Source organism: Microchirus variegatus (assembly GCF_963457635.1).
Source record: "Microchirus variegatus genome assembly, chromosome: 8".
Classification (NCBI taxonomy): domain Eukaryota; kingdom Metazoa; phylum Chordata; class Actinopteri; order Pleuronectiformes; family Soleidae; genus Microchirus; species Microchirus variegatus.
Genome location: NC_139809.1, coordinates 7,426,813 through 7,451,050, shown reverse-complemented (window position 1 = coordinate 7,451,050; position 24,238 = coordinate 7,426,813). Strand labels below are relative to the sequence as shown.

The following is a 24,238-nucleotide window of genomic DNA, read 5'->3' as shown; positions in this document are numbered from 1 at the left end:
CAGAGCTTGACTATGCTGCCATCTTGTGATTGTATCAGCTCAAGCACAGGATGCAAATGAGTAGACCAGGATGTGTTTTATTAATGCGACACTAAATGGCAACTGAATCATGGAGTGATGTCAGAGGTAAACGAGGGGCTAAAGGATTCAACTGAGACGAGCTCCAGGTCAGACACTCCACGGAGCACCGCTTGTGATAAGGAGAGAAAATCTCCGAGGGATGAGCCCCAGCAGCAGCGAGAAAGCGGCTGCATAATAAAAGAAAAGCAAGAGACACCACCTGCTGAACCAGCGCTGCCAGAACTCAAATAAACTCAGTCACTTTCATGTGGGAAGTAAGCAATGAAATCTTTATTAGGGCTGCAAAGACTTACCAAAAAATAGGTTAATATAACAAAAAAGTAATTTTCCCATTCTTAGACCATACAAAACCATGTCACGCTTTGACACTGCTGATAATTCCAAAAATGTCCTAACATCTGCATATTGCTGCGCGTTATCGTTTACGACACAACAGAACTTTATGGAACGAGCGAAAACGTTTCACCAACATCACTCAAAGGCTTGTAAACCGTTGCCTTTACATCACTCGCGCTTGAATGTGGATTCTGGAGTTAATACAAAACTTTGGCACAATGGGTATTCTATCATCACAAAAAAAAAAAATAACTGTAAGCAAGTATTTCTGCAGGTTTTAGTGAACGTTGAGTACAGTGTGATCCGTCCAAGAGCGAAGTACGGGGAGTTTGATGTGAGCACACGACAAGTAAAAGGCTGCTGGGTCAGCAGAGGATGAGGGATGGAATACTGGGGCAGTTTATTTTAGGGTATGACCACTTTGTATGGGCTCCCAGGGACACTGTCATCACCCCATTTGACAATGACGGTGTAGCTGCCCTTGTCCTTGACAGTGTAAGTAACATTGTAGAGCTTGTTGCCCATGTGCTTGACGTACACCTCTTCGCAGGGAGTCTGGGGCCCATGCACTCCCACCATCAGCATGTTGGTACCTGGACAGAGCAGTGAGAGGAAGGTTTTTGTGAAATATAATATTGCTACAGGTGTATGCATTTGTGTATGATCAGCTGATTCCTTAGTCCACCCCGGCTCCACAAACATTACTTTCATTAATGGATTTGTGCATTTAACTGTTTCTCTCACCTGCTTTGCTGCAGTCAACTGTAAAATTGTTTTTCTGCCCCACCAGAGCCTTGGACAGCCCTGCTCCACGACACACAACCTTGCTGGCGTCGGACGACAGTTTGCTCGAGGTGGTGGATGAGGAGGCGGCGGCGGCGGCGGCGGCGCTGTAGGCACCACCCACTTTGGAGGACTTTGTGACTGTTTCGACCAAGACGGAGGAGGTCTCGTGGAGGCTGTGTCCACCTGAGAGCCGCACACCTGGAGGTGAGAAAGAGACACAGAGAGGATGGTTTACCCACGATGTCTTTCAGGCTGAGCGCAAAAATATTCTTTAATCAAGTAAAGCAAAAAAAAAGTAACAGGAATAGACTGCACGAATCCAAGTTGTACACTGAGCAATACAAGCACAGATGACACAACGTTTTTCAGGGGAACATTTGTTTCGTAAGTGAGACAACTTGTCATCTGTGATCCACAGATCAGATGGGAGAATGACTGTCGAGCAGACCTGTGATTTTAGCTTTGAAAGGGCTGCCCACTATGTGCTGCGGCCCGCCGTATTTGATGGTGATGAGATAGTTGCCAGGTGCCATGGGAGTGTAGGTGATTTTGTAGCCTTCAGGACACTCCCGACAGTCCATCTTAACCTTGGAAGGTCCGTCGATGTTGACGGATAGAGTGCCTGAGCCGGCATTACAGGTGTTGACCACAAACTCCGAAGCGACACCTGGAGGGAAGATATACGGCAGAAAAAAGCTACAGATGGTGAGGAAACTGATTTCATCTTAAAAGGTGCACATTTTAGAGGTGAAAATAACACCGACCTGTGGTTCCTCCCTGTAGTCCAGGGCCATGTGCTGTCACCATGCCTGGGTCTCCAATTAGTCCTAGGTCTCCCACTCTCACATTGAAGGGGCTTCCAGGAATGTGGCATCCATTGAACTTGACATCTATTGAGTGAACTCCATTCTCCCGTGGAATGAAACGGATTGCACTTTTGTCTGAAAACGACAAAAGAGGGGAGGGAGAGGTTACGGCAAGTTTCAGACGGATAAAAAGCTGAACTTTTGGATTTTGCAGTGCGATTACTGCAGTCGACGCGTACCACTGTCGAGCTCAGTGACGTAGCACTCCTCAGAAGAGCCAGAGGGCGTGTGGACTTTGGCGTCAACCACACCTCGAGCCCCATTTCGCTGCACCATGAAGGAAGCTTCTTGGTTTATCTTTAAGTCCTTCTCCTGCTTGAGACAGGGAAGAATATCATCAGGATATCTGTAAGTGCTTTGTAAGTGTGTGTGTGTGTGTGTGTGTGTGTGTGTGTGTGTGTGTGTGTGTGTGTGTGTGTGTGTGTGTGTGTGTGTGTGTGTGTGTGTGTGTGTGTGTGTGTGTGTGTGTGTGTGTGTGTGTGTGTGTGTGTGTGTGTGTGTGTGTGTGTGTGTGTGTGTGTGCCAGCACCCGAGGGACACAAAGCATGTGACTCATCAGGCCTGAACAAGAATAGATGGAGTGGTTTGATGTGAGAGGCAGAAAAGGTCAAAGTTTATAGCGAGGCGTTTAGTATTTTTGCCCTATAGACCGACGATTGGGCCTTTCAGATATGAGAGGTAGTGTGACATTTTAAATGCTGCTCTGTTATTGCACTTCACCTGGTTTCTAGTGGTAGAAAGAAAAAAAAACACTCTGAAGTGGCAATGCAGTGAACTAAATATGTGTTTTGGCATAGTTGGCAGCTGTGATGGAAACAGAGAGTGCAAATAAAACAAGCATCTGCAAAGCGAAGGCAGCCACGATGTGAGCCGTCGCAGGTATCTTTATCTTCTGCCACTCTTCTCTTCCTCCCTTCCTCTCAGACTGAAACACAATCACACTGCCCACACATACCACAGCTTGTGTTGACCCACATTGGCAAGGGACAGTTAATCCAGCCCTTCATCGCTGGCCAACTTCACAGTATTATAGTCATAGATGCTGCTCCGACACTGGCACTCGAGCACACTTTAAGGGCAAAGTGCTATTAGACTGAAATATCTGCAGCTAGTTAAAACTGTCGTGTGTAGCTTTTAAAAATATAAACAAATGTCTGTTGCACACAGCCGATCAGCTCGGCACGACTCTCCGTGTTTCTCAATATAGCGCCGCTTAGATTCACTGCATACACGCAAATGCTCCCTCAGTCAAGCCCGATAGTTACGCACTGCTGCTTTAAATACGATCTGCTATTCAGGAGTTCACTGATTGTGTGTGCGTTGTTTCATGCCGCAAAAATGTGGCTTTTTGACAACTTTGTTTGTCGTTTCATCTTACATGAAGGCTGGTGACAGTGAGCCTGCGGGCCTCGTCTGACAGCGTAGCAATTGGGACGATGAAGGGACTGTCGGGGATGTGCTCGTTGTTGAACTTGATTGACACCTCGTAGTCACCTGGGGAAGCAGACGGGGTTGTTGATTTAATTTCCAGCACTGAAAGAACTTGTTGAAATGTTGAACACTTTAGAGACAAAGTGGAATATCTTTATATGACATGAGCTCTACCTGGCTCTTTCACTATGTAGGAGACGCCGCAAGAACCATCCTTCCTGTCCTCAAAGGAGATTTCCGCCTTGCTAGGGCCCTCTACAGCAATGGACAGTCCACCAGCACCAGCCTCTCTGGTCCAAATACTGAATTCAGCTAATTAGAGTCAAACAGAAATAGATTAGATAGCTGTGGGTCAGTATTTCATGGAATAATTGAGCTCTAGTGTAATGGTTGAAAACTCAATTCTTCCAGGGGATAACATACTTGGTGCACCAGCCACGCCCCTCTGCAGGCCAGGTCCTCCTGCACGGACTTTATGTGCTCCTCCCTCCCCCATGGGCCCCACAGTAAACTGGAAGGGGCTTCCGGGGACGTGCTGGCCTCTGTATTTGACGTTGACAGTGTGGGGTCCCATTTCCTGTGGGATGAAGCGGACGCTGTAGGTGTTGCTCCCTCCGTCCACGAGGTCAGCGTCCACTGTTTTCCCACTGGGGCTCGTCACCTGAGCTGTCATGGCCTGGGAGCCACTCTCCACTAAAAAAAGGCAGCACAGCTCAGCAGGTTAGATGCACACCAAGTAATAATTTGCTAATTCAAAAGAGGGGAGTTTAAGTTTGAATGATCACCTTCAGGTCTGGCAGTGATGCCAGCGAAGCTGCTGAGGCTCTCTCTGCCCAGAAAGTCTCCAAAAACGTCCCTAAATGGGCTTCCTCTTCCTCCCACCTGAGTGCTCTCCTCCACTCGAACCTCCCTCTTGGTCTCTCCGCCGCGGGTTTTGCTGATCTCCGTGCGCTCTGTGCGTGTGTACGTGTGGCTGCTGCGGGTAAATGTCCTGGTCAGCCTCTCCTGAGCTGAAACCATCTGAAACCAGTTTCCTACATCGCGGAGAAAGCAGCGAGAATACAAAATGTGTGTGTAAAGCCATTTTTTTTTTCGTTTATTTTGAGATGGCTGCGCGCATCGGTCTAACCCACTGAACGGCTTCTGTTCTCACCTGGGATCTTGAGGTTAAGGCCACATGTGCTGCCCACTGAGGCAATGGAAGACGCCTGCCTCTTCCTAGTAATACTTTCTTTGATCCTTCCTTCTCCAGTTACCTTCACTGTGAAAGGACTTCCTGTATAGAAAGAATAAATAGAATTCAGTGAATAACACTCAAACTTTTTTAGCTTTCAATTTTATATATATATATATATATTTATTTATTTATTTTACCTGGAATGTGCTTTTCAGCAAACTTGATATTAACAGTGTAATTTCCAGGTTCTGTTGGACAGTAGGTAACTCTGCACGTCCCATCCTCCACGTCTTCACAGTTGATGTCCACTTTGCTCGGACCCTCGATTGACAATGCTAGACCTCCATAACCTAAATAGAAGAGGGAAATATAAAAAAAAAAAACGGTATTCTATATTTCCCTACGTGGCTATTTTCTCACTTTGTCTCTCTCAGGCTTACCTGCATTTCTTGTATCCACAAAGAATTCTGCCATTTCGAAAGTGTGCGCTTCCACCAGGCCTTTACCGAAGGCCTTGACTCTGCTGGCCTCGCCGATTTCTGACTGGCCGACCATGATCTTGAAAGGGCTGTTGGCTACGTGCATGCCGTTCTTTCTCACACTCACTTCGTGTTCGCCGACCTCCTTGGGGGTGAAGGAGATGCCTGTGAACATGATAAAGGTAGGCAGGGGGGGAAAGGTTTAAGACATAGAACCAGAGGGAAAATGAAATACATGCCAGAAATAAATCCACATTTTATTGTGTGTCTCTGGGAAGGCAGTGTCTCACCGAGGTGTCTGTTGGGCAGTCTCTTGAGCAGGCAGGGCTCCTCGTTGCCTGATGGAGCCCTGACACTGGCCGTCAGAGAGCTCAGATCAGTCTCTGTGATCTTCAGGGACACGTCAGCTGATGTGCCCACATTCAGCTGAGATGTCCTGGTAATGGAGTCATCACCTTGGAGAAATAACGGCGGTTTAGATGTTTATCAATCCTGAAAACCTGAAGCCTAAAAATACATGTCGACAGTCTATGGGAGCCAAACATTTATTTCCTCACCAGTGATCTTGGCAGTGAAGGGGCTGCCCGAAATGTGCTTGTTGTCAAACTTGACAATGATATTGTAGTCTCCAGGAGCCGTGGGCAGGTAGGACACGGTGCAGGTGCCGTCCTTGTTGTCCTTACAAGTGATCTCAGCTTTAGAGGGACCCTCCACTGCCAGTGACAGACCACCTGAGGGGGAGAGAATACACACAGGTTCACCCTTTTCTTCACCGTGAAGTTGCCACAGTTGGTGAAGGTCAGTTGCATCACCGCCGATTCAATGTACTGTAAACTATTTTACCTTCTCCCGCATTCTTGGTGACCACAGTGAAAGTGGCAGACTTGTTGACTGTGCCGTAACTCAAACCTGGACCATAAGCAGTCACCACCCCGCTGTTCGCAGCGTCCACATAGAATTGCAGAGGGCTTCCTGCGGGGGTTATAATCATTGACAAACAATAATTAGACTCAGAAATGTGGAAAGATCTGTCTCAGTGTGATATTGTTTATCGTGTTTTGCTGACAAAAAAATAAAACAGCAAATGCACCCTTCAATTAATCGCGGCTGTGTTCTAACACTTCCTGTCACTCTAATGTTGTGCCTCTGACCTGGAATGTGGTTGCCGTCGTATTTGATATCCATCTCATGCAGTCCTCTCTCTGTGGGCTGGTACTTGATTGTGATGGTGCCATCGTTGTTGTCAGTGATATGCGGGCGGCCAGTCTTGCCTGAAGGCATTCGCACCTCGCCTAAAAAATGACAGTGACATGGTTAAACATCAGTGACCTAAAAAATATGTTGCATGGCAGGTGTGTGTGTGCGTGTGTGTGGAGTGTGTGCAAAAGGATTATGCTTCTGTGTGAGTGGAGTACATCACACCTGTGATCTCTCCCTGATGTGGCGTGAAGGGAACGAGGAAGTTAACGGGACGGAATTGGGGATCCACGGTATCGCGGGGGGCGACTGGTTCATTTGTGGCCTGTGAGAAATATTTAAATATTATGAACAAAAGAACACATAAGCATCCCAACTACAGCTTCTTTAAAAAATAAAATGTTTACGCACCACCACATGGAAGGGGCTCTTGGGGATGTTCTGTCCCCCAAAGCGTATCGTAATTACATATTTCCCAGGTTCAGGGGCGGTGTAGTAAATGTCAAAGGTCCCATCGTGATTCTCCACCACATCCATGTCCAGGTCCATCCCCTGTGGGGTCAGCACTTTGCAGGTCACCTTGCCTTTCCCAGCAGCTTTGGCATCCACTGTGATAACTGTATCCTCAGACGTCTGCAGTTTCTGAAGGCTTGCTGTTCAGGAGAGAGATGTAGGACAGTTAAAAAGTGCTGCATAAATGCTGCATAACAGAACGTGGAAATAAAAAGAGAGGCATACTTACATACACCATGTCCTCCAATGGACACTGGAAGTAAAAGGAGAATAGTAAATATACATGTTGTACCTTCCTTATTTATATATTTTTGTATGCTTTCTTGTCACAAGTCAAACTTATTTTTATTTTTTTTATGTGTTTGACTGGTGTTTTTTCTCTGTTTTATGCATATTCTGTCATATATGCCAGATATGTGGGGCTCAGTAGGGGCTACAGTAGTTTTCTTACCAGTAAGGCGACATTTGCTGGCATCTCCTGTCGGCACGGACTGGATGCAGTACGGGGAGTAAGGAATCTCATCTCCACCATATTTGATGGTAATAGTGTAGGGGCCTGTGGAGTCGGGTACATATGACACCGTGTAGGTGCCGTCCCTGTTGTCCTGGATGGTTGCGTTCTTTGGTTTGCCTTCTGGGTCCTGTCAGTTGAGGACATTGTTAAGTTATTTTATTTTTCACCTTTACTTCACCTTCAGTTAACTCTTTGACTCAGTGTAGGTGAACTCACGAGAATCTGTACTGTGAGCAGTCCCTCTCCAGCATCGCGGGCGTCAATAGTAAACTCAACAGGCAGACTCGCAGGCACACCCTTTGTGTCCAGACCAGGGCCACTGGCACGTACCTTGCTGGCATCATGCCCAGGCTGAGACATCACCTTGAATGGACTGAGGAAGAAGGACATCACCATTATCACATGTAATTGGTAAAGAAGATACAGAAAGTGTTCTTGGCTGTACAGCTGTAGAGGCTTAATTAAGACATATCTGCAGGTAATGTCTGGCTCTCTAAACTCGTTCTCTACCTGTGTGGCACTTCCTGATCTGCGTATTTGACAGCCACAGTGTAAGGGCCGTCCTGAGCCGGGGTGTAGTGAACCGTGTGGGTTCCGTCGCCATTGTTCTTCACACCAACTGGCTCCACAGCGCCTGGATATAAAACACCATGTAAATAAACACCACGACATGAATGATATTTGGACATATCGTGCAAATCTGATTCATTTGATTTATTACAGATCAGATTTGACGATTCACATGCTGAACATGACTGCCCTCTAAAACAGCACATGTGCGGTTTAGAGTGAGATTTAGCTCTGGAGGACAACACTCTTGATTTTGCTGCATTGCCACATAAGCCACATATTGGATATAAATCTGATCTAGGACCACATACTAAAGTGACACAGATCTGATTTGAAAATCTGAACTGGGGAAGAGATGTCTCTGTCCACACTGCCCTGAAAATGTCATATCAACCGAAACTGCATATGAGTCCCTTCAGCCTTGTAATCTGAAAGTAGCCTATGAGTCAGAGTGTACACAAAGTTTATGTGTTTTTCACAGTTGTCCAGTCTGTCCTCACCTGTTGGGCCATAGAGTTTGACATCCAGTGGGGCCTGTCCAGCCTTGGTACAGTCTGCTGTGAAGGTCTGAGGAATGTGGGCTCTCACTCCGGCACCCAGACCTGGACCTGAGCACTTGACTTTGCTGGGGTCCACAGGGTCCCTCACTGGGACACGGAATGGACTGCCAGGGATAGGGTGACCTCCATAGTTAATGTTGACATCATAATCCCCAGGGGTGTAGGGGACATACTCCACGCTGCAGCTGCCGTCTTTATTGTCTTTACAGGATATTTTTGACTCTGAGGCTCCCTCGATAGTCAGGCCCAGACCTCCTGTACCAGCACCCCTAAGAAGAAGAAGAAGAAGAAGAAGAAGAAGGCCACCACGATCATTTTTTTGCACATATTTGAATAAATCCAAAGTTTTTTCCCTTAAAATGAAATCCAAAATACCTGGTCTCCACAGTGAAGCAGTTAGGCTTGTTGGTTATTCCTCCTTCCAGACCTGGTCCAAAGGCACGGACACGGGTAGGATCACAGCCTTCCACCACAGACACTCTGAAGGGACTCTTCGGTACAGGTGCATCATCATACAGCACCTCGATCAGATGCATTCCTACACACGAGCAGATACAGCACATCAGTTGAGTATGTAATATACCTGCTTTAGTGTTCTCAGCAAGTACATTTTTCTGCTTTTTTTTTTTACCACTTGCTTTTAATTACGGGGCAGACAAATTCCTTTTTAGAGAGATAAAGACCTGTTTATTTTAAAAAAAAAGATGGCATCTAGAGTGCAGACGCTCTGGTGAGCACACAAGGAATTACATCTGTTCCCTCTTTGTTATTCCGTTACAACATTTTTCTGACAGAGCCCTCTCAGCAGGCCTATATGAAGGACTCCCAGCCACACTATGATATTAGAGACTGTCTAGTGGCAGAGAAATGCTCTGTGATTTCTTTGCTTTGTGTTATAGGTCTCTATTAATATCCCCTGTCATTCACCCCACTATACTGCTGTGCGCAGGCAGCCTTGAGCACACATACCTGCCTGGTTAAGAGCTTGTGTTCCAGAGCACACTATTTATAAAACAGAGCTTGTCTGCCTGCTTCACTCCCTCCCTGCTCCCTTCCCTCTTAAACCGTTGCTTCACTGCATCATTTTGTATTTATACCCCCTTTCTCTCTCACCTTCTCTTTTACCACTCCTCTGCGCTATTCCCAAATGGCGCCTCGCACTAGCAACTGTTAGTGATTTCTCTGTCTGACTGTGTGCACCCTTTTAAACAGGCTATGTAGAATCCTCAGTCTGTTGACAGCAGACAAAAAGAGTCGTAGGTTTGGAAATGCGACAAATTATACATTTAAGGTGCAACATTGTTACCTCTGTCTGTTTGACTGTGACCAGTACAACTCACAAAAAAAAAAGAAAAAGAAGAAACATTTGGTTTCAAATTTCCGGGATGTAGATTACCGCCTCAAGAAGAATTATTCGATTTTGATGATCTAATTAGGATATGGATTCAGCAATCGTTAATCTTCAGAGATAGGGGAGTGCAGTGGTACTGTGGGAAACAGGTCAGCTTTGGTGAAGCCTCGAGTAGAGTCTTTAATCGTATAGATTAACACTGATAAATGGTGCGACGTGCTACTTTTCCTCTATGCACCTACCATCCTCAAATGCAGTGTACTCCACTCTGTAGGTGCCGTCTCCCTTGTCAGTGATGTAGTTCTCTGTGTTGGTGCCAGAGGGGCTGATAATGTGAACCTTCACATGAGCTCCTCCAACCTTGCTGAGGGCTCTTGCATCAATGATGAAGTGTGTCGTGACTTCTCTGAGGACCCCTTTAAACAGAAGAGCCTTTCTTATTATTTGCAAGTATAGCATTAAACAGAATCTCATAACTATACATTAAAAACCTTCATAACTATACTGAGGCTTCTACTACCAGTTAACTCTGTTATGTCAGCTCATAGTGAATATATTAAGGTTTGAAGTAGTGAAAAGCAGCAATTACACATATTTTAGAGAGAAGAAATGATGCCTTATTTAAGCTTAATTAATTCTGAAAAACGAATCATTAAATCATCTTTTCAGTACAGGTATAAGGGCTAAACTCATTTCAGTGTTTAGATCTTTCTACCTCTTGGCTCCACTCCTGGTCCGTACACATGCACCCCGCTGGTGTCCACAGCTGGCTCGACCTGCAGAACCTTGGGGAACTGTGGGATCACGTGGCCGCCATATTTGATGGTGATGGTGTGTGTGCCGTGGAAGGAGGGGATGTAAGTCACGGAGAATGTGCCCTCCGCAGTTTTCTGGATGTGAACTTCAGCCTTGACCCCAGTCTCCGACACAATCTCGATGGTGAGCTCGCCATCGCCCGCTCGGGTGCAGTCCACAGTGAAGGTCGCTGGCTCGCCTGCCTTGGCCCTCTCCAGACCAGGACCTTTAGCTGTCGCCTTGCTGGGATCGAAAGCTGGGCGAACCGCAGCCTTGAATGGAGAACCGGGAATGTGTTGCTCTGCAAACAGGATGTTAATGGCATACTCCCCAGCCTCGGTGGGCAGGTAGGACACCGCGCATGTGCCATCGCCGTTGTCCTGACACTCAATTTTAGCTTCACATGGGCCCTCTACAGTCAAGCCCAGCCCACCGGCACCTGCTGCTTTTGTATCAATAGTGAATGGTGCAGGTTTACCCACGATGCCATTCTTCAGGCCTGGGCCAAAGGCTCTCACCTGTAACGCAACAATGAGGCCAGTTTTTAAAATGTGGTATTAAGCACTTGTTTTTAACAGACAGAGAGGAAGAAATCCAGCTTTGAGTTTTTACAAACTTTTACCTTAGAAGGATCAGCAGGCATCACTGCTTCAACACCAAAGGGGCTTCCCATCACCGGGTTGCCATCATAGCTGACATCAACCTTGTACTGGCCCTCCTCTGGGGGAATGTACTTCACACTGTGAGTTCCTTTGGCTTTGTCAGATTCCAGCTTACACGGAATTGGTCGACCAGAAGGTGAGGTCATCTTCACACCTACATTTCCCAGTCCACCAGCTCCCTTTGTGTTAACAGAGAACTCCTGATCCTTTCCAACTTCCACTTCTGCAAGACAAAGTAACAAAGTTAAAGCATGCTGCCAACTGCCAATAAACCAAACAGAGGAAGACGTTTTAGTAGTAATGTAGTAGTCGTAGTCGTAACTTACTGGTGTCTAATCCTTCCACTTTCACTTTTCCAATATCCAGCTGTGGGGCTACTGTGATGTGAAAGGGGCTCTTGGGAATGGGATCTCCTCCATGAGTCACTGTAATTGCCATGTTACCCTGGATAACATCAACAGAAGCACAATGGATATCCGTCAAATTGGAATTCTTTTGTCAATAATGCTGTTCTAATGGTAATGGAGTTCAAACAGAGGCGTACAGTACCTGCTGAAGAGCTGTGTACTTGACAGTGTAGGAGTAATCGTGGTTATCAATGATCTCAAAGTCACGAACCGCCTCTCCTGCACCCGATGCTGCGAAATGCACCTCAGGCTTGGCTTTTCCAGCTCCCTTTGTGTAGATGGTGAAGTGGGTGGGAGTGCCCACCTCCACTCCTGAAGCACAGGTTTTGTTAGAGTTATAGCATTCAAAGTCGAATAATGTCTACATGAATACATTGTGTGTGTTTTGTCATCTTACAACTATAACTCTCACCTGTCTTATTGAGTCCAGGACCCTCGGCTCTCACCTTGCCAGCATCGTGGGAAGGATCTACTTTGACTTTGAATGGACTGATGGGAATTTCCTGGTAAAGTCAATTGTTACAAATTATGTCATTTAAAAAAAGACAAAAAATCTATTATGTAAGAAGGGAAGGACACAGTGTCTCTGGAAACTGTATTCTTACCTGGTCAGCAAACAGCACCATGATGGTATATTTGCCTGCACCAGGAGGAGTGTACTTGACAGTGAAGGTGTCATTGTCATTCTTGATGATGTCAAAGTCGATGTCTGCCTCGGCAGGACCAACCACTCCAGGGGCACACTTGATTCCAATGCTGATGTCCCCTAACGGTTCAGAGCAACGGCCACAGTTCAGTTATACAAGGTGAATCAAAAGTTGACGGCCTTGAATAGTAAAAGCAGCAAAAATCTTCTTTTCGAAATGACCTAATATCTTCTGATTATTGCAAAGGAACACATTTTATTATTCTGTCATGTGCCTCAAGAACTAGTGTTTCTCATCATCACCTGGTGCATGCTCACCTTGACCAGCTTCACCGCAGTCCACTGTGAAGTAGGTTGGCTCGTTGGCCTTCAGCCCCGTCTTCTCCACTCCAGGCCCATAGACCTTGACTTTTTCTGGATGAGAACCCTCTCCAACCAGCACCTGATGAAGTCACAGTGTACTTGAGGTGCAAGCAGCTGACTGAATTAGAACTGCTGCACTCCTCCTTACTTTGTTGTGTATGTGTGTGTATGTGAGCGTGTGTGTCTCCGCACTCCTTACCCTAAAGGGGCTATTGGGCACATTAACCTCCCCCCAGGTGATGATGATGGTGTGCTTAATAGGCTTTGCAGGAGTGTACACACACAGATATGTGCCATCTCCTTTGTCTGTGATCTTGATGTTGATGGTGCAGCCCTCGGCGTCCTTGGTGGATACAAAAACATATTAGTAGTCTGTGCAGCCACATAATACAATATAAACTCCAGAAAGCACTGAATATACTGGTAATACAATCCCCTATCGAGAAATGTTTCACAACTCCAGAATCTGGATCCATATCGCAAGCAAAATCTGATCATTTCTTCCTTGGGCCAAAAATTATTCACTTTCATGTTAATAGCATAATTAGAAATGGTGCTCTCCATACCTGCGCGTATATCTTGAGGTGACCCTTTCCAGCCATGTGTGCATCAATGGTGAATTCAGTTGGTTTGTTCACAATGACACCAGTTGGCTTCAGACCTGGTCCAAAAGCTTTCACCTGCATCAACACAAGACATTTGAGATCATGGTCATGGTGATCAGGTTCTTAAATGTATGGTTCATTACTCAGTAAATAGACATTACCTTCTCCGGGAAGATGTCATTGGCTGCAGGGAGGATGTGCGCTATGAAAGGGCTGTCCTTGATGTCCTCATCGTCACAAATGACGTGGACAGCATAGTCACCAGGCTCAGTGGGCCAGTAGCGTACGTCACAGGAGCCATCGCCCTTGTCATCACATTCAATTTTAGCCTGGGATGGGCCTTCGATGGAGAACCCTGAGCAAGGAAAGTATTCTCACATCAGATTTGAACATTTTAAAAGAGCATTTTTTTCCATTCGTAAGAACTCATAGCACTTGCAGGCGTCTCACCCAGAGTTCCAACTTCAGTGTTGATGGCTTCAACAACAAAGTCAGCGGATTTTCCCACCATCCCAGTCTTCAGACCTGGGCCCCAGGCCCTCACCTTCTGAAGACCTGCCTCATCACCCACTTCCACTTCAAAGGGACTGCAGCACACAGCAGTGCATACAATTCAAGTACTGCAAATGATCGTTTGCATTATTAATGAGTAGCTAAAGGTATCAATGGGACATTACCTGCGTGGGATGGGCTGGCCTCCCCACATGATGCTGACTGTGTATTTACCACGTTTAAGGGGGTAATATTCACATTCATACACACCATCCCCTGCATCACGCACTTTCACTTGCTCCTCTGCTCCAGCTGAGGATAAATTAACACAGTCAATGCAATTTTTTTTTATGAATTACAAGAAATATGTGTGAAGTAATTTCATTACTGCAGACCCAAAAGCCAAGCATAAGAAATCATTCTAAAAATATTCCAGGAAGTGTGTTGCAGAGAAGAGAGAGCAGTCTGACTCACTTGGTCCTTTGACTGAGACATTCAGTGCTCCACTGCCAGCTCCCTTGGTGAAAACTTTGAAGTCTGCAACCTCCTTCACTCTCACGCCTTTAGGCTGAAGGCCTCTACCTGTAGCTCTGCAGGCGTTTGGGTTCACGGCTGAAGGGAATAACAACAAAGAATCAAATAAAAGAAGCCTTTAGCAAAGCGGATAGCGAATGAGTGTAGCCAGCATTTGGCAGCAGAGTTAGTAGCGAAGATGTGAAAATAACACATTCTAATGGGATTCCTGAAAAGGATGACAGAAATAAACCTGAAAATGATGCTTTTTGCAGCACATACAAAAGTACAGAATGCTTAATGGTGTATAAACACGCTGAAGTACATCAAGGCAGCGTCTGACAACATTTCCGTCAGTCAGTCAGAAATGTTGACTGCAGGCTTAAACTGGAGGCTGGCTGATGCAATTTTAGATGTGATAAAAGAAAATAACATGTCAACAGCACAAGCACAGGTATTTGACAGAGACAAACATAGTAGACATAAAAACGCAAACTGGAAAAAATCTCTAAACTATTTGTACAAAATTGCATCGCAATTCTGAATTTAAAGCTGCAGGGCGCAAGAAAAAAAAACACATTGAGCCACCAGAATCTCATAGAAAGCACAGAGGGGCATCAACATGGTGAAAGCTTTGGGGCGATCTGGCTGAGCAATGGGAGAAAAGCTCCTTCCCAACAGACCATACTAACTTGGACGGCCGGGTTTTGGAGGAGGAGCCCCCTTCCCCCCTTTCACTCCTGGAGGGGTGCGCACTGACTGAGGGATTATCTGCAGTGGCGCTCCCTTGGGAGCAACAACAGGCGGCGCTAGAATTGACAAATAGGAAGGGTTATCGTCTCTACTGGGTGGGTTTTCCCAGGGAGAATAAAGATGACTGTAGGTTGTGATGGATAGATCACCCCGACACTAACGGCACACTGAGAAATCTAATTTGCCTGACGGTTATTTACAACACAGACGGATTGCTCACCCTCTGCAATGTTGACAGTGAAAGGGCTCTTGGGGATCTCCTGCTCTGCGAACAGCACACGGATGGTGTGAGGTCCCTCTAACATCGGACGATAGGTGCAGCGGAAGACGCTGTCGCCCTTGTTCTCCAGGATGAGCTCGACAGTGTCCTTTTTCCCCTGAGGATCGACGATGACCACGCTGACATCACCCTTACCAGCACCTGAGTGAGACAGAGAAATCATCATGTGTGAGATGACACATTGTCCTGCTGTAGCTTTAGTCGCTCAGATCATATTCCTTCTTTCTGTATGTCTGTGCATGTGAAGTGGTCAGTTTTTCCACACTTACCAGCTGTGTAGATGTCAAAGTAGGTGGGTTTGTTAGCCACATTGCCCGTGCTCTCCAGCCCTGGTCCTCTAGCATGGACTTTGCTAGGGTCGCCCAAATCTTTGGCCACATTCACTGTGTAGGGGCTCTTGTCAATGTCCTGACCAGCAAACAGCACTTTCACCTACAATTACAAAATGAAGACGCGCTAAGACACATTTAAATTGAATTATTTGTCCTTTTGTGCTGGCTGACCAATGCACTTCATGGCATTACCTTATGGACACCCTCGACTTTGGGAACATATGTGACTGTGTAGGTTCTGTTTTTGTCCTTATTGGGTTTAACCTTAGCCTGAAAAAAAGAGGAAGACAAAGTAAGAGAGGGTTTGATTTAAAAAAAACTGATGCACTGGGATTATCTGAGAAGGCAATCAGGCAGTATGTTAATAATGAGCCAGGTAAAACTTGCCTCCTCTTTGTGTCCCTCAGGATCCTCCACATACACCAGGACCTCGCCACTTCCAGCTTCCAGAGTTTCCACAGTGAACACGGCTGGTTGCAGCACTTTGTTGCCATGGGGCTCAATACCTGTAGTTTAAATATACAGTAGAGACACGCAGTGCGGTGTTATACTCGATCCTATATTCCTAACATCAGGCTACAAAGTGGATACACAGAGCACAAAAGACATTATTCATTTCCCTGAAAGGAAGATGTGTGTGAAGTGTTTTCTGAAGTACAGTAGCACAACTGCCTTTAATATTCTGAATGAAGAAGGAGGAAAAATATTCATTAAATATTTATACTGTTCTTCTGCATAGTTGTAAATTGTGCCAGTCTGGGCTGCCTACCTGGTCCATAGGCTTTGGCCTTGTCTGGAAAAAGCTGTTTGTTCTTGAGAGGAGCGCCGGGCTTCAGTTTTGCTTTGGGGAACTGGGACAGGTAGGTCATCACCGAGTGCTCGTCCACATTTGGGTCCACAATCTCCTCAGGTGCAATTACCTACAGTACAGAGAGACGATAGGGTCTTATCAGTAAATTGGGCTGTATGAAAATATGTCTGTAATTAAAAAGTAAAGGTAACACAGAGTGGAAAAGTTCAGCTCAGTTTATATGCAACCTCTTGCGACAACTGTGACCATAAAATACAGAACACAGTTAAATTTCCATTTCAGATTGTATCGGATTCGACGATTTATGTATTCCCGTCACCTCTTACTTCTCACCCCCTTGCAGCACTTGTTTGCCTGTCTATCACACAGAGGCACAAAGCCATGCTCCATGCTGGTTATATTTAACCCTCGGACAGGAGGGTTAAGGATTGTTGCCTTCAATAATCCAGCCAGGGGGATTTATCCTGAGCCAGACCTCTCCCACATCTCCTAAACACCACCACAATGAAACCCAGCCCCGGGGGCCTGCAGAGCCATGACATACATCCTGCAGCTATCTCACCAATGCTAAGCCTCACGGAGGAAAAAAAGAAGCTCTGTGTCTTAGACAAACAAGTAAACAGCCTGCATTGTGCACATTACTGTATGCAGACTCAGAGTCTCACAAATGGGTCTGGGAAATGTTGCACTCTTGCCTTTTGCTCACATTGTTATTCTGATAAGCACGGACATATTTTTGCCTGTGTTTTGGTGGCTGGCTCTGAAGGTGTTAAGAAATATCACACCTCCACAAATTCACAAAGCTACCAAAAAAAAAAAATCTCTCCCTCCCCCACCACACACACACACACACACACACACACACACACTGAAAGCTACAATAAAGTAAATGGAAATATTGGATGTGAGCTGGGTCATAAATATTTCATGAAACCCTCCAGCATGATCTCCCTGGAAAAAACACTGAGCACTATTTCATACACATTACTTTTTTTTTAGTTCACTGCAACATCGCTGTAACCTCACTGGTGTATACATGTGCTGAGGCATGTTAAATTTTGCAAATGTCCTATTTTACTTGCTGCTTCTCGGTGGTTGGCTGTCACTGAGTCTCTATCCTGTGCTCAGAAAGTGTGTCGCCATTCAGAAAAGATGCTTGCTTTTCCTCGTTGTACTGTGTCATGAGCTCAACCCCCACCAATCTGATACTAAAGCAAAACAAAAAAACACTTTGTAGCTGACATCTTTTTTGTGCATCTTACCTGGGGCACGCCCAACCAGTCGTCAGCCTGCTGCATGGCTTCTTTGGCATTTTGCACGGGCTGGTTTGGGTCCCAATCCGCCCAGTCAGGACACAAACCTGACAGAATGAAAACAGACATATTAAACAGTTGTGCATGATCAAATGCAGGCAGCATTTCACTGTGATTATCACTGCTATCTCTCCAGCACCTCACCTCCAACTACAACCTGCCTGTGCGTTGACTCGTCGGAGGAAACAACTTTCCCTGTGGCTAAAGCTCGCCTCCTCTGTGCTACTAATGCCTAAATTGGATTAGTGCTGGTGATGGAAAGGCTAGTCACTCAACAGGTCCATGCACACAGAAAATTATTATCCAATTAATAAACAGTGAGCAGCTCAACGGGAGCTTCGCAGAAGGGACTGTGCACTGGAATAAAACAGTTTTTTTGTAAAACTGTCAGCATCACAGCACCAGGCTGGGACTACAGCAATATTACAGTTCTGGAGTAAAAGCACACTTTTCAAACTACATCAGTGCTGTAGCAGGGGAAGCAAGGTGAGACTACCACTCTATAGTTTAATATATAGTTGTTGTTTTTTTCCATTTCCAGCCTCTGTATTTGAATCAGATTTAAAAGCAGCCCTTGAAATTCAGAACAGAGTCGGTGTTTTATGTAACCCTGCTGTTCGGTAACAGCTGATGAAACAGCAGAACCTTCTATGGTCAGTGTAGCAGCATTGTTTGAAAGATCTGTCTCCTCAGATCAATGGCTCATGTAAACACGGCTAAACACGGTGTTCTACCCTTTCGCCTGCTCCTCGTTCACTTTGATTTTTTCATTCTGCCGAGCCTGGTCATGAGAGGACTTCACAACGTTCCGTGTTGGAAGCACCAAATCTTAAATTGGCAGTGACGCAAATGTTGTGGGTCCTTGGATGAGTGGCTTAGACACCTCCCTGTGACAGATCACTCCGCATTTTGATGCAGAGCCAAGCATTCCCCCCCCCCCCCAGAGAGAAGAGGAGGAATGGTGCCCAAATTAGGGGTTGTTGTGTAGCAGCGGAGCTATAAACGCTAAAGCCAGGCCTCGGCCTCAGAGACCCAAAATGTGAGAGTGAAAGCTTCAGTCATTGTGAGACAACTGGCAGGGACGACCCCTTACCATCAGAAACGCCTCTACACCCCCCCCTGACACTGCCTGCTGCTCTCCAGGGGGAGATTACACTGGCTGACATATGATTCCGTCTGTGTGTGTATGTGTGTGTGTGTGTATGCACGCTCCAAAAAGTTTATGGGATATTCAGTTCACTTGTAGACGAGGAGCAAAGGAGATAGATTTTCTTGAGTAGGTGATACTCTCTTAAATACACTGAGTGACACATGCCTGACCCTGAACTCCACAGCAACCAAACAAAACTGCCACATACAACAAGGCTGTCAACAGACACGGCACGTATTATGACTCAGCACTTTCTCAGTGCGTAGTCTCAGCGGAAAAACCACTAAAAAAGCTTCTTACCGGGGGCGCAGTTGTCGACCAGAGCTCCCAGGGCTTTGCCGTCTCGCCAGTCACGGTTGAAGTTGGTGATGGGCAGCTGAGGCACTTTGTTCTGAATCCATCCTAACAAGCGCTGCTTGGGCGTCATCTTCTTCGCTTCCTCGTCATCCTCGTCGTCCCACATGGGCATGGAGATGGAGTAGTGGAGGATGAGAGTCCAGATAAGACCCAGGATCAGCTTTAGATTCCCATCCACGATGGCTTTGCTATCTGCATTTTTGGAGAGCAGACAGAGCAGAATGTGTGAGGATTACAACTTCCAAAAAAGTTCACACAATGCAATCACGTTCCTGCAGCAGAAAGTTGTGTTTTCATTGTTAATTATTCATGGCGCCTGCAGGGGAGGTGTGTGCCATCTATTATTGAATTAGTTTAAATCCCGTATGTATATCACACTGACACATCACCACCCAGGGCACCTTAAAGCTCCAGTGTGCAACTTCCATCGCTAAAACACTGCTGCTGTGTGTTGCTCCCCACTGGACTTACGCCGTGTCACAGGTGAGCCTGCAGAGCTTTACGACTCTGGGTCCATAATCCTGTTCTTTCATTCACTTCATTATCTCACTACCTCACACAGGTTTCAGAGAACCTGAGGTAATTCCTTAACGTAAACTTTGCTGCCATCTCAGTGTAATGAAACACAGAGAGTGGTCTCATCTGGCAAAAAGTTTGGATGCAACGAACGCTCGTTTTTATTGAACAATTATAAAGGCTGAATTATGCATATCTATTTTAAATCAAAAATAGCCCTTCCTTGCTGTAGTGCAGAAGACTTGACCCGGCTATTCTGAGTAGAAATATAAACTATAATGATTGACTGCTGAGGTGACAGGAATCTAATGCTTCTTGCTGCTTCCCCCCGAGCCCCTTTCTCTTAGACAGCTGTCTGGCTGAGGACCCCTGACAATCTGTCATCTAGTCACAATGGTGCTCGAGACAGTGACAGCTGAGGATATGTGGAAGTGGATCCCCTCTGCATAAATACCACTTGGACTTCAATTACCTCTGAAACTTATAGCGCTAGAGTGTGATAAATCAAACAGACAGAGATTAGGTTCATTGACAGTGAGCATGCGGCTCCTTTCCTGTGGTCCTCGAAGGAAAGGTTTGTCAAATAAGCCATTTTTCATCCATTCTAATTTGAAAAATTTCAGCCCCGTAAGCTGAAAAAACCTCTGAGAAATGTTCGACTTTAACGTTACATTGACTAATCTGTTGTGTGATACACTCTGGTTAATTCAGTAAAACTTTCATCATAGCGGGGGAGGGATTTGATGCAGTTGTTTATCACAAGGCTTTCCCTCTGGCTATTTATCTTCTCATAAATCAGCGGCGTTTATCACAAGGCGCTGTTTGATGTGTCCCTGTTTGACAGGCACAGGCAGGTGGCACGATGTGGCACAGTGGGATTTTGATCCTGCTGTGTCCAGCTTTAAGGGCAACTGTGTAGTCAAAGGGACATCCATCATATGGTGTCAGGTTACACACTGTGACACATGTGCAAATAAGCCTGTGGTGATCTTTTTAGTGTCTCGGGGGTTACTGTAATAGGAGTGAGACATCGTTTTCGGTGGTGACCCACTAGAGCTGCATACGGGATGGGAAATGTAAAATACCAGGACTTCTATTATCATGCCCTGTTTCTGTCAAAAGTGTCTGACCTAGTGTGTGTCTGTACAGCTGCTGCGACTGGGCCAGACACCTGCTAATGTTGCTCCCAGTCCCACTGTCCTGGACACACACTCTGCAGACTCTGTGGTGATTTCTGCGATTGTGATCTTTGGCCTTCACTGATCAGCAAAAGACCCCAGTGCTGATTCATCCAGAGTTCAGTGTAATCACACACACACACACACACACACACACACACACACACACGCACAAACACTCAGGGCATGTCCAGGGTGACATACTGTGGCCTTCACAGTGCAGCAGCCAAAGCCTCAACTATGCCAAGAATTTCACTCAGACGTGTGGCTGCACTGAACGTCTCCAAACCAGGGAAATACTGTCAGAATCTTAATAAGCCCCCTCTCTCGTGGTTGAATTGTGTACTTGTGTATAGGTGTATAATTAAGTCATAACTCTCCGGCTCACAATATTTTGCACTTTTTCGCGTCAGGCTACGACTTTCCCCTCACTTACGAAACATCCTATTAAAACGTGGGCGAGTGAAGGTTTGTCCTAATGCGACTCTGTGGATGTGACACAAATCCACTACAATTTAATGTTACCTCAGTATAATGCGGCTACGGCCTGATCCTTAAATTCCACCTGAGTTAATCCTCACCCGCACACAGGAGCCGCTGAGCAAATTGGCTGTCAATGAAAAGCCCCCCGATGAGACAAGCTGACCCCGGGCCTGTCTGAGGCGAAGCCCATTGTGCCAATGTGTGTGTGTGTGTGTGTTATGTTGTGTGCTTTACATTAATAAATAGTGTAATTCTCATTAGCGCAGTCTTAGTGAATTTACAGCCTGTCGTCGTTCAGTAAAGCTGAAGCAAAACTATAGATCCTTGACTGTGACACAAGCTAATGACCTCACCTCTGCAGTATCTGTCCAATAAGCGTTTGACCTCTACTCAGTGCAGCTTTCCAGAGGTGTGCGAAAGCCATGTCTCACTGCTGGCTGACACCTGGGCTGATAACATACCAGAATGTGTCCCTTGTGTTTATGAGCATGTGACTTGTTTTAAAAATACCAAAGCAATGTGAAATATTGTTCAGTGGCAACGGCGTAACTTTTAACTATTAAAGCACCGCATGACATGCCATTAGGGAGCCGGGCAGGCTTTGTCAGTGTCAGCCATCATGGATTCCTCCTCCATATGACAGGTTCCTGTCTGATAGAGTCACTTTACCCTCAGGACACAGATACAGATCCTTCACTAACAGGACTAACATCAAGCTTTGTGTCAATATCATCAAATAAATTCACAGATTTACATCTAACACTATAACTGTTTAGGATTATTTGTTGTTATTGAATATTAATAATAGATGATGAACTGTGGAATAGTCACTGAGGATTGTATGTTGTATGAAGTTTGACAAGCACTAATGCTTGCACATAAATCAGTGAATTATTTGAATTGAATTGACCTGGCAAAACCTTCAATATTTGCATGTCACTGTCAATTTTTTTTCCTCCTGTAAAAGACAATTTAAGTCCAGGAATGACTCACCAATAGAGACCAGTTTGATGTGCTCTCTGTCCAGGAACTCCAGCGCCACAGAGACATTTTCCAGTTTCATCTGCCGGAAGTTTGGCCTGATGTGGTGCTTTCTGTACATTTTCTTCTGGCTCAAAACCTCCAGGAGTGAAATGAGCTTGAGCCCATCACCAAACTCCCTCTGCAGGTCGGTGATGGTCTTGTTCACGCACTTCAGGTGCTCGTTGCACCACCTGGTGAAGGTGTTCTGCTGGATCTTCTTCCATGGCGCGTCCTCGGCGAGGTCCTTCTCCGTGGCTGGCATCTCGTCGTCCTCCTCTTCCCCAAAGTCAGTGGCCTGGTAGTACTGCGGCTCGTCGGCGTAGTTATTGCTCATCGTGGTGGCTTTTTCCGTGTCCACTTTTATACCGCGGTGACACCTGGATGTTGAATTGTGCGCTCAGCCGGCGCAGAAAACTTTCACAGGTCGGTAACAAGCGCGCGCGCGCTCGCGGAGGAAAGTTCAAACTCGGATGAGTTTAAAAAAGCAGCCAGGGGAAATTTTTCAGAAGTGCTTGCGAAGAGTCCGCTTGTGTCAGGCCAGTGATGAATGAAATCATTCGATTTATAACGCGCAAGGCAGCTGCTAGTCGTGTTTTTTTTTTTTTTTTAATTGGCACCCTCTTGGTAGGTCCGTCCTTCCTGATAAGTTCCCGAGAAAAGTTTGGAAAATGTTTGAAGGCAGGTGAGCTGGATCAGCACTGAGCGTTTGTAAAGTTGAGTGAACACAGAGGGAGGACATGGGTTTATAAAGGAGCCCGAGCTGCGTCACACAGCCTCTGTGATCATAGTCTATTTGTTCATCCACTGGGGGGGATAACGGGAGTCGGGGTCGGTTTACGGGGAGAATGGAGCAGGGGATTGGTCAGTGCAGCAGCAGCAGCGCAACAGATGCGCCACGCTCTATGCATGGTTCTTATTTTTAGGCGCGCCTATTTGGGAACATGGGGGGCTGTGACTTACCGATTGTTGTGAGCGTGTGTCACACTCAGGGTCCAAGAGGCTGAACAATTGAGCTAAGAAAAGAAAGGAGTCTCATCTTAAAGAAGAGTTTAGTGTCCTTCCCTCGGTTTGTTTGGCCAAAGTGTCTTTAAATCTGTTTCCTACTTATTCTCGTCATTCATTCCACCTGTTGCCACTAAAGTTAATAACTTATACAGTTATGTTGTGGGATTTTCCTGCACTTTCTAGTGTTTCGATGGCTGCTGCAGTTTATTATAGGGTAATAAAGTGAGAAGTGTCTCTTTAAGTTGTCAGTACAGAGGATCATTTTTCCAAAGCTGGATTTTTACGCATCGGATTTTTTACACTGCGGCCCCAGAGAGGCACATTTTCAAGGATGAGGTCATTCTGGTGAAGATGGAGCAACTGCATTACGTGTGCTTCTCATCAATCTGCCACCACTCAGTGAAATGTTTCTCTACGTGGACAAGCAGAGGTCAAACACAAGCACAGGGAGGGTCATAGGAAGATCTCTGGTGTTCATGCACAACTGTGATTCAGGTCTTTGATCAAGAATTTGATTTTTCCAGCATCAACAGGCAGTGACATTTTGAAAGAAATGTTGAACTGGAGTTCTCTGAAGTTAGACTGCAACACTAAAAAGTAATCAATTACTAATTATCTAGATGATTGAGTAAATGTAAATATGTTTCTCTTTCTTTGCTCCTGTGACAGTAAATTTGCTTTGTGGACAAAACA

The 24,238-nt window shown here is 45.8% G+C and overlaps 1 protein-coding gene across 2 annotated transcripts; it reads right to left on the bottom strand.

Annotated features, from left to right (window-relative positions):
- Positions 1 to 333: 333 nt before the first annotated feature.
- LOC310930443 (filamin-C-like) lies at positions 334 to 23,268 on the bottom strand. 2 transcript variants are annotated; one of them, XM_083893426.1, is made up of 47 exons: positions 22,511 to 23,268; positions 19,284 to 19,532; positions 17,783 to 17,880; positions 16,479 to 16,629; positions 16,097 to 16,215; positions 15,902 to 15,979; positions 15,647 to 15,809; positions 15,318 to 15,518; positions 15,037 to 15,153; positions 14,306 to 14,443; positions 14,017 to 14,143; positions 13,790 to 13,926; positions 13,501 to 13,694; positions 13,301 to 13,414; positions 12,934 to 13,077; positions 12,690 to 12,813; positions 12,331 to 12,491; positions 12,138 to 12,228; positions 11,868 to 12,037; positions 11,645 to 11,762; positions 11,279 to 11,541; positions 10,577 to 11,174; positions 10,104 to 10,277; positions 8,886 to 9,048; positions 8,451 to 8,779; positions 7,891 to 8,014; positions 7,597 to 7,753; positions 7,318 to 7,507; positions 7,096 to 7,119; positions 6,765 to 7,006; positions 6,579 to 6,678; positions 6,308 to 6,448; positions 6,000 to 6,128; positions 5,714 to 5,887; positions 5,447 to 5,611; positions 5,118 to 5,321; positions 4,875 to 5,027; positions 4,654 to 4,776; positions 4,286 to 4,534; positions 3,924 to 4,193; positions 3,675 to 3,812; positions 3,448 to 3,563; positions 2,249 to 2,381; positions 1,968 to 2,144; positions 1,652 to 1,870; positions 1,162 to 1,401; positions 334 to 1,010 (listed from the first exon to the last, which is right to left on the bottom strand). In XM_083893426.1, exons 1-47 carry the CDS (start codon positions 22,872 to 22,874, stop codon positions 823 to 825), a joined length of 8,241 nt encoding a protein of 2,746 aa, XP_083749552.1. In that variant the 5' UTR covers positions 22,875 to 23,268; the 3' UTR covers positions 334 to 822. The 2 variants fall into 2 exon arrangements, with proteins under 2 accessions (XP_083749552.1, XP_083749553.1); XM_083893427.1 differs by lacking the exon at positions 15,037 to 15,153.
- Between the last annotated feature and the right edge of the window lie 970 nt (positions 23,269 to 24,238).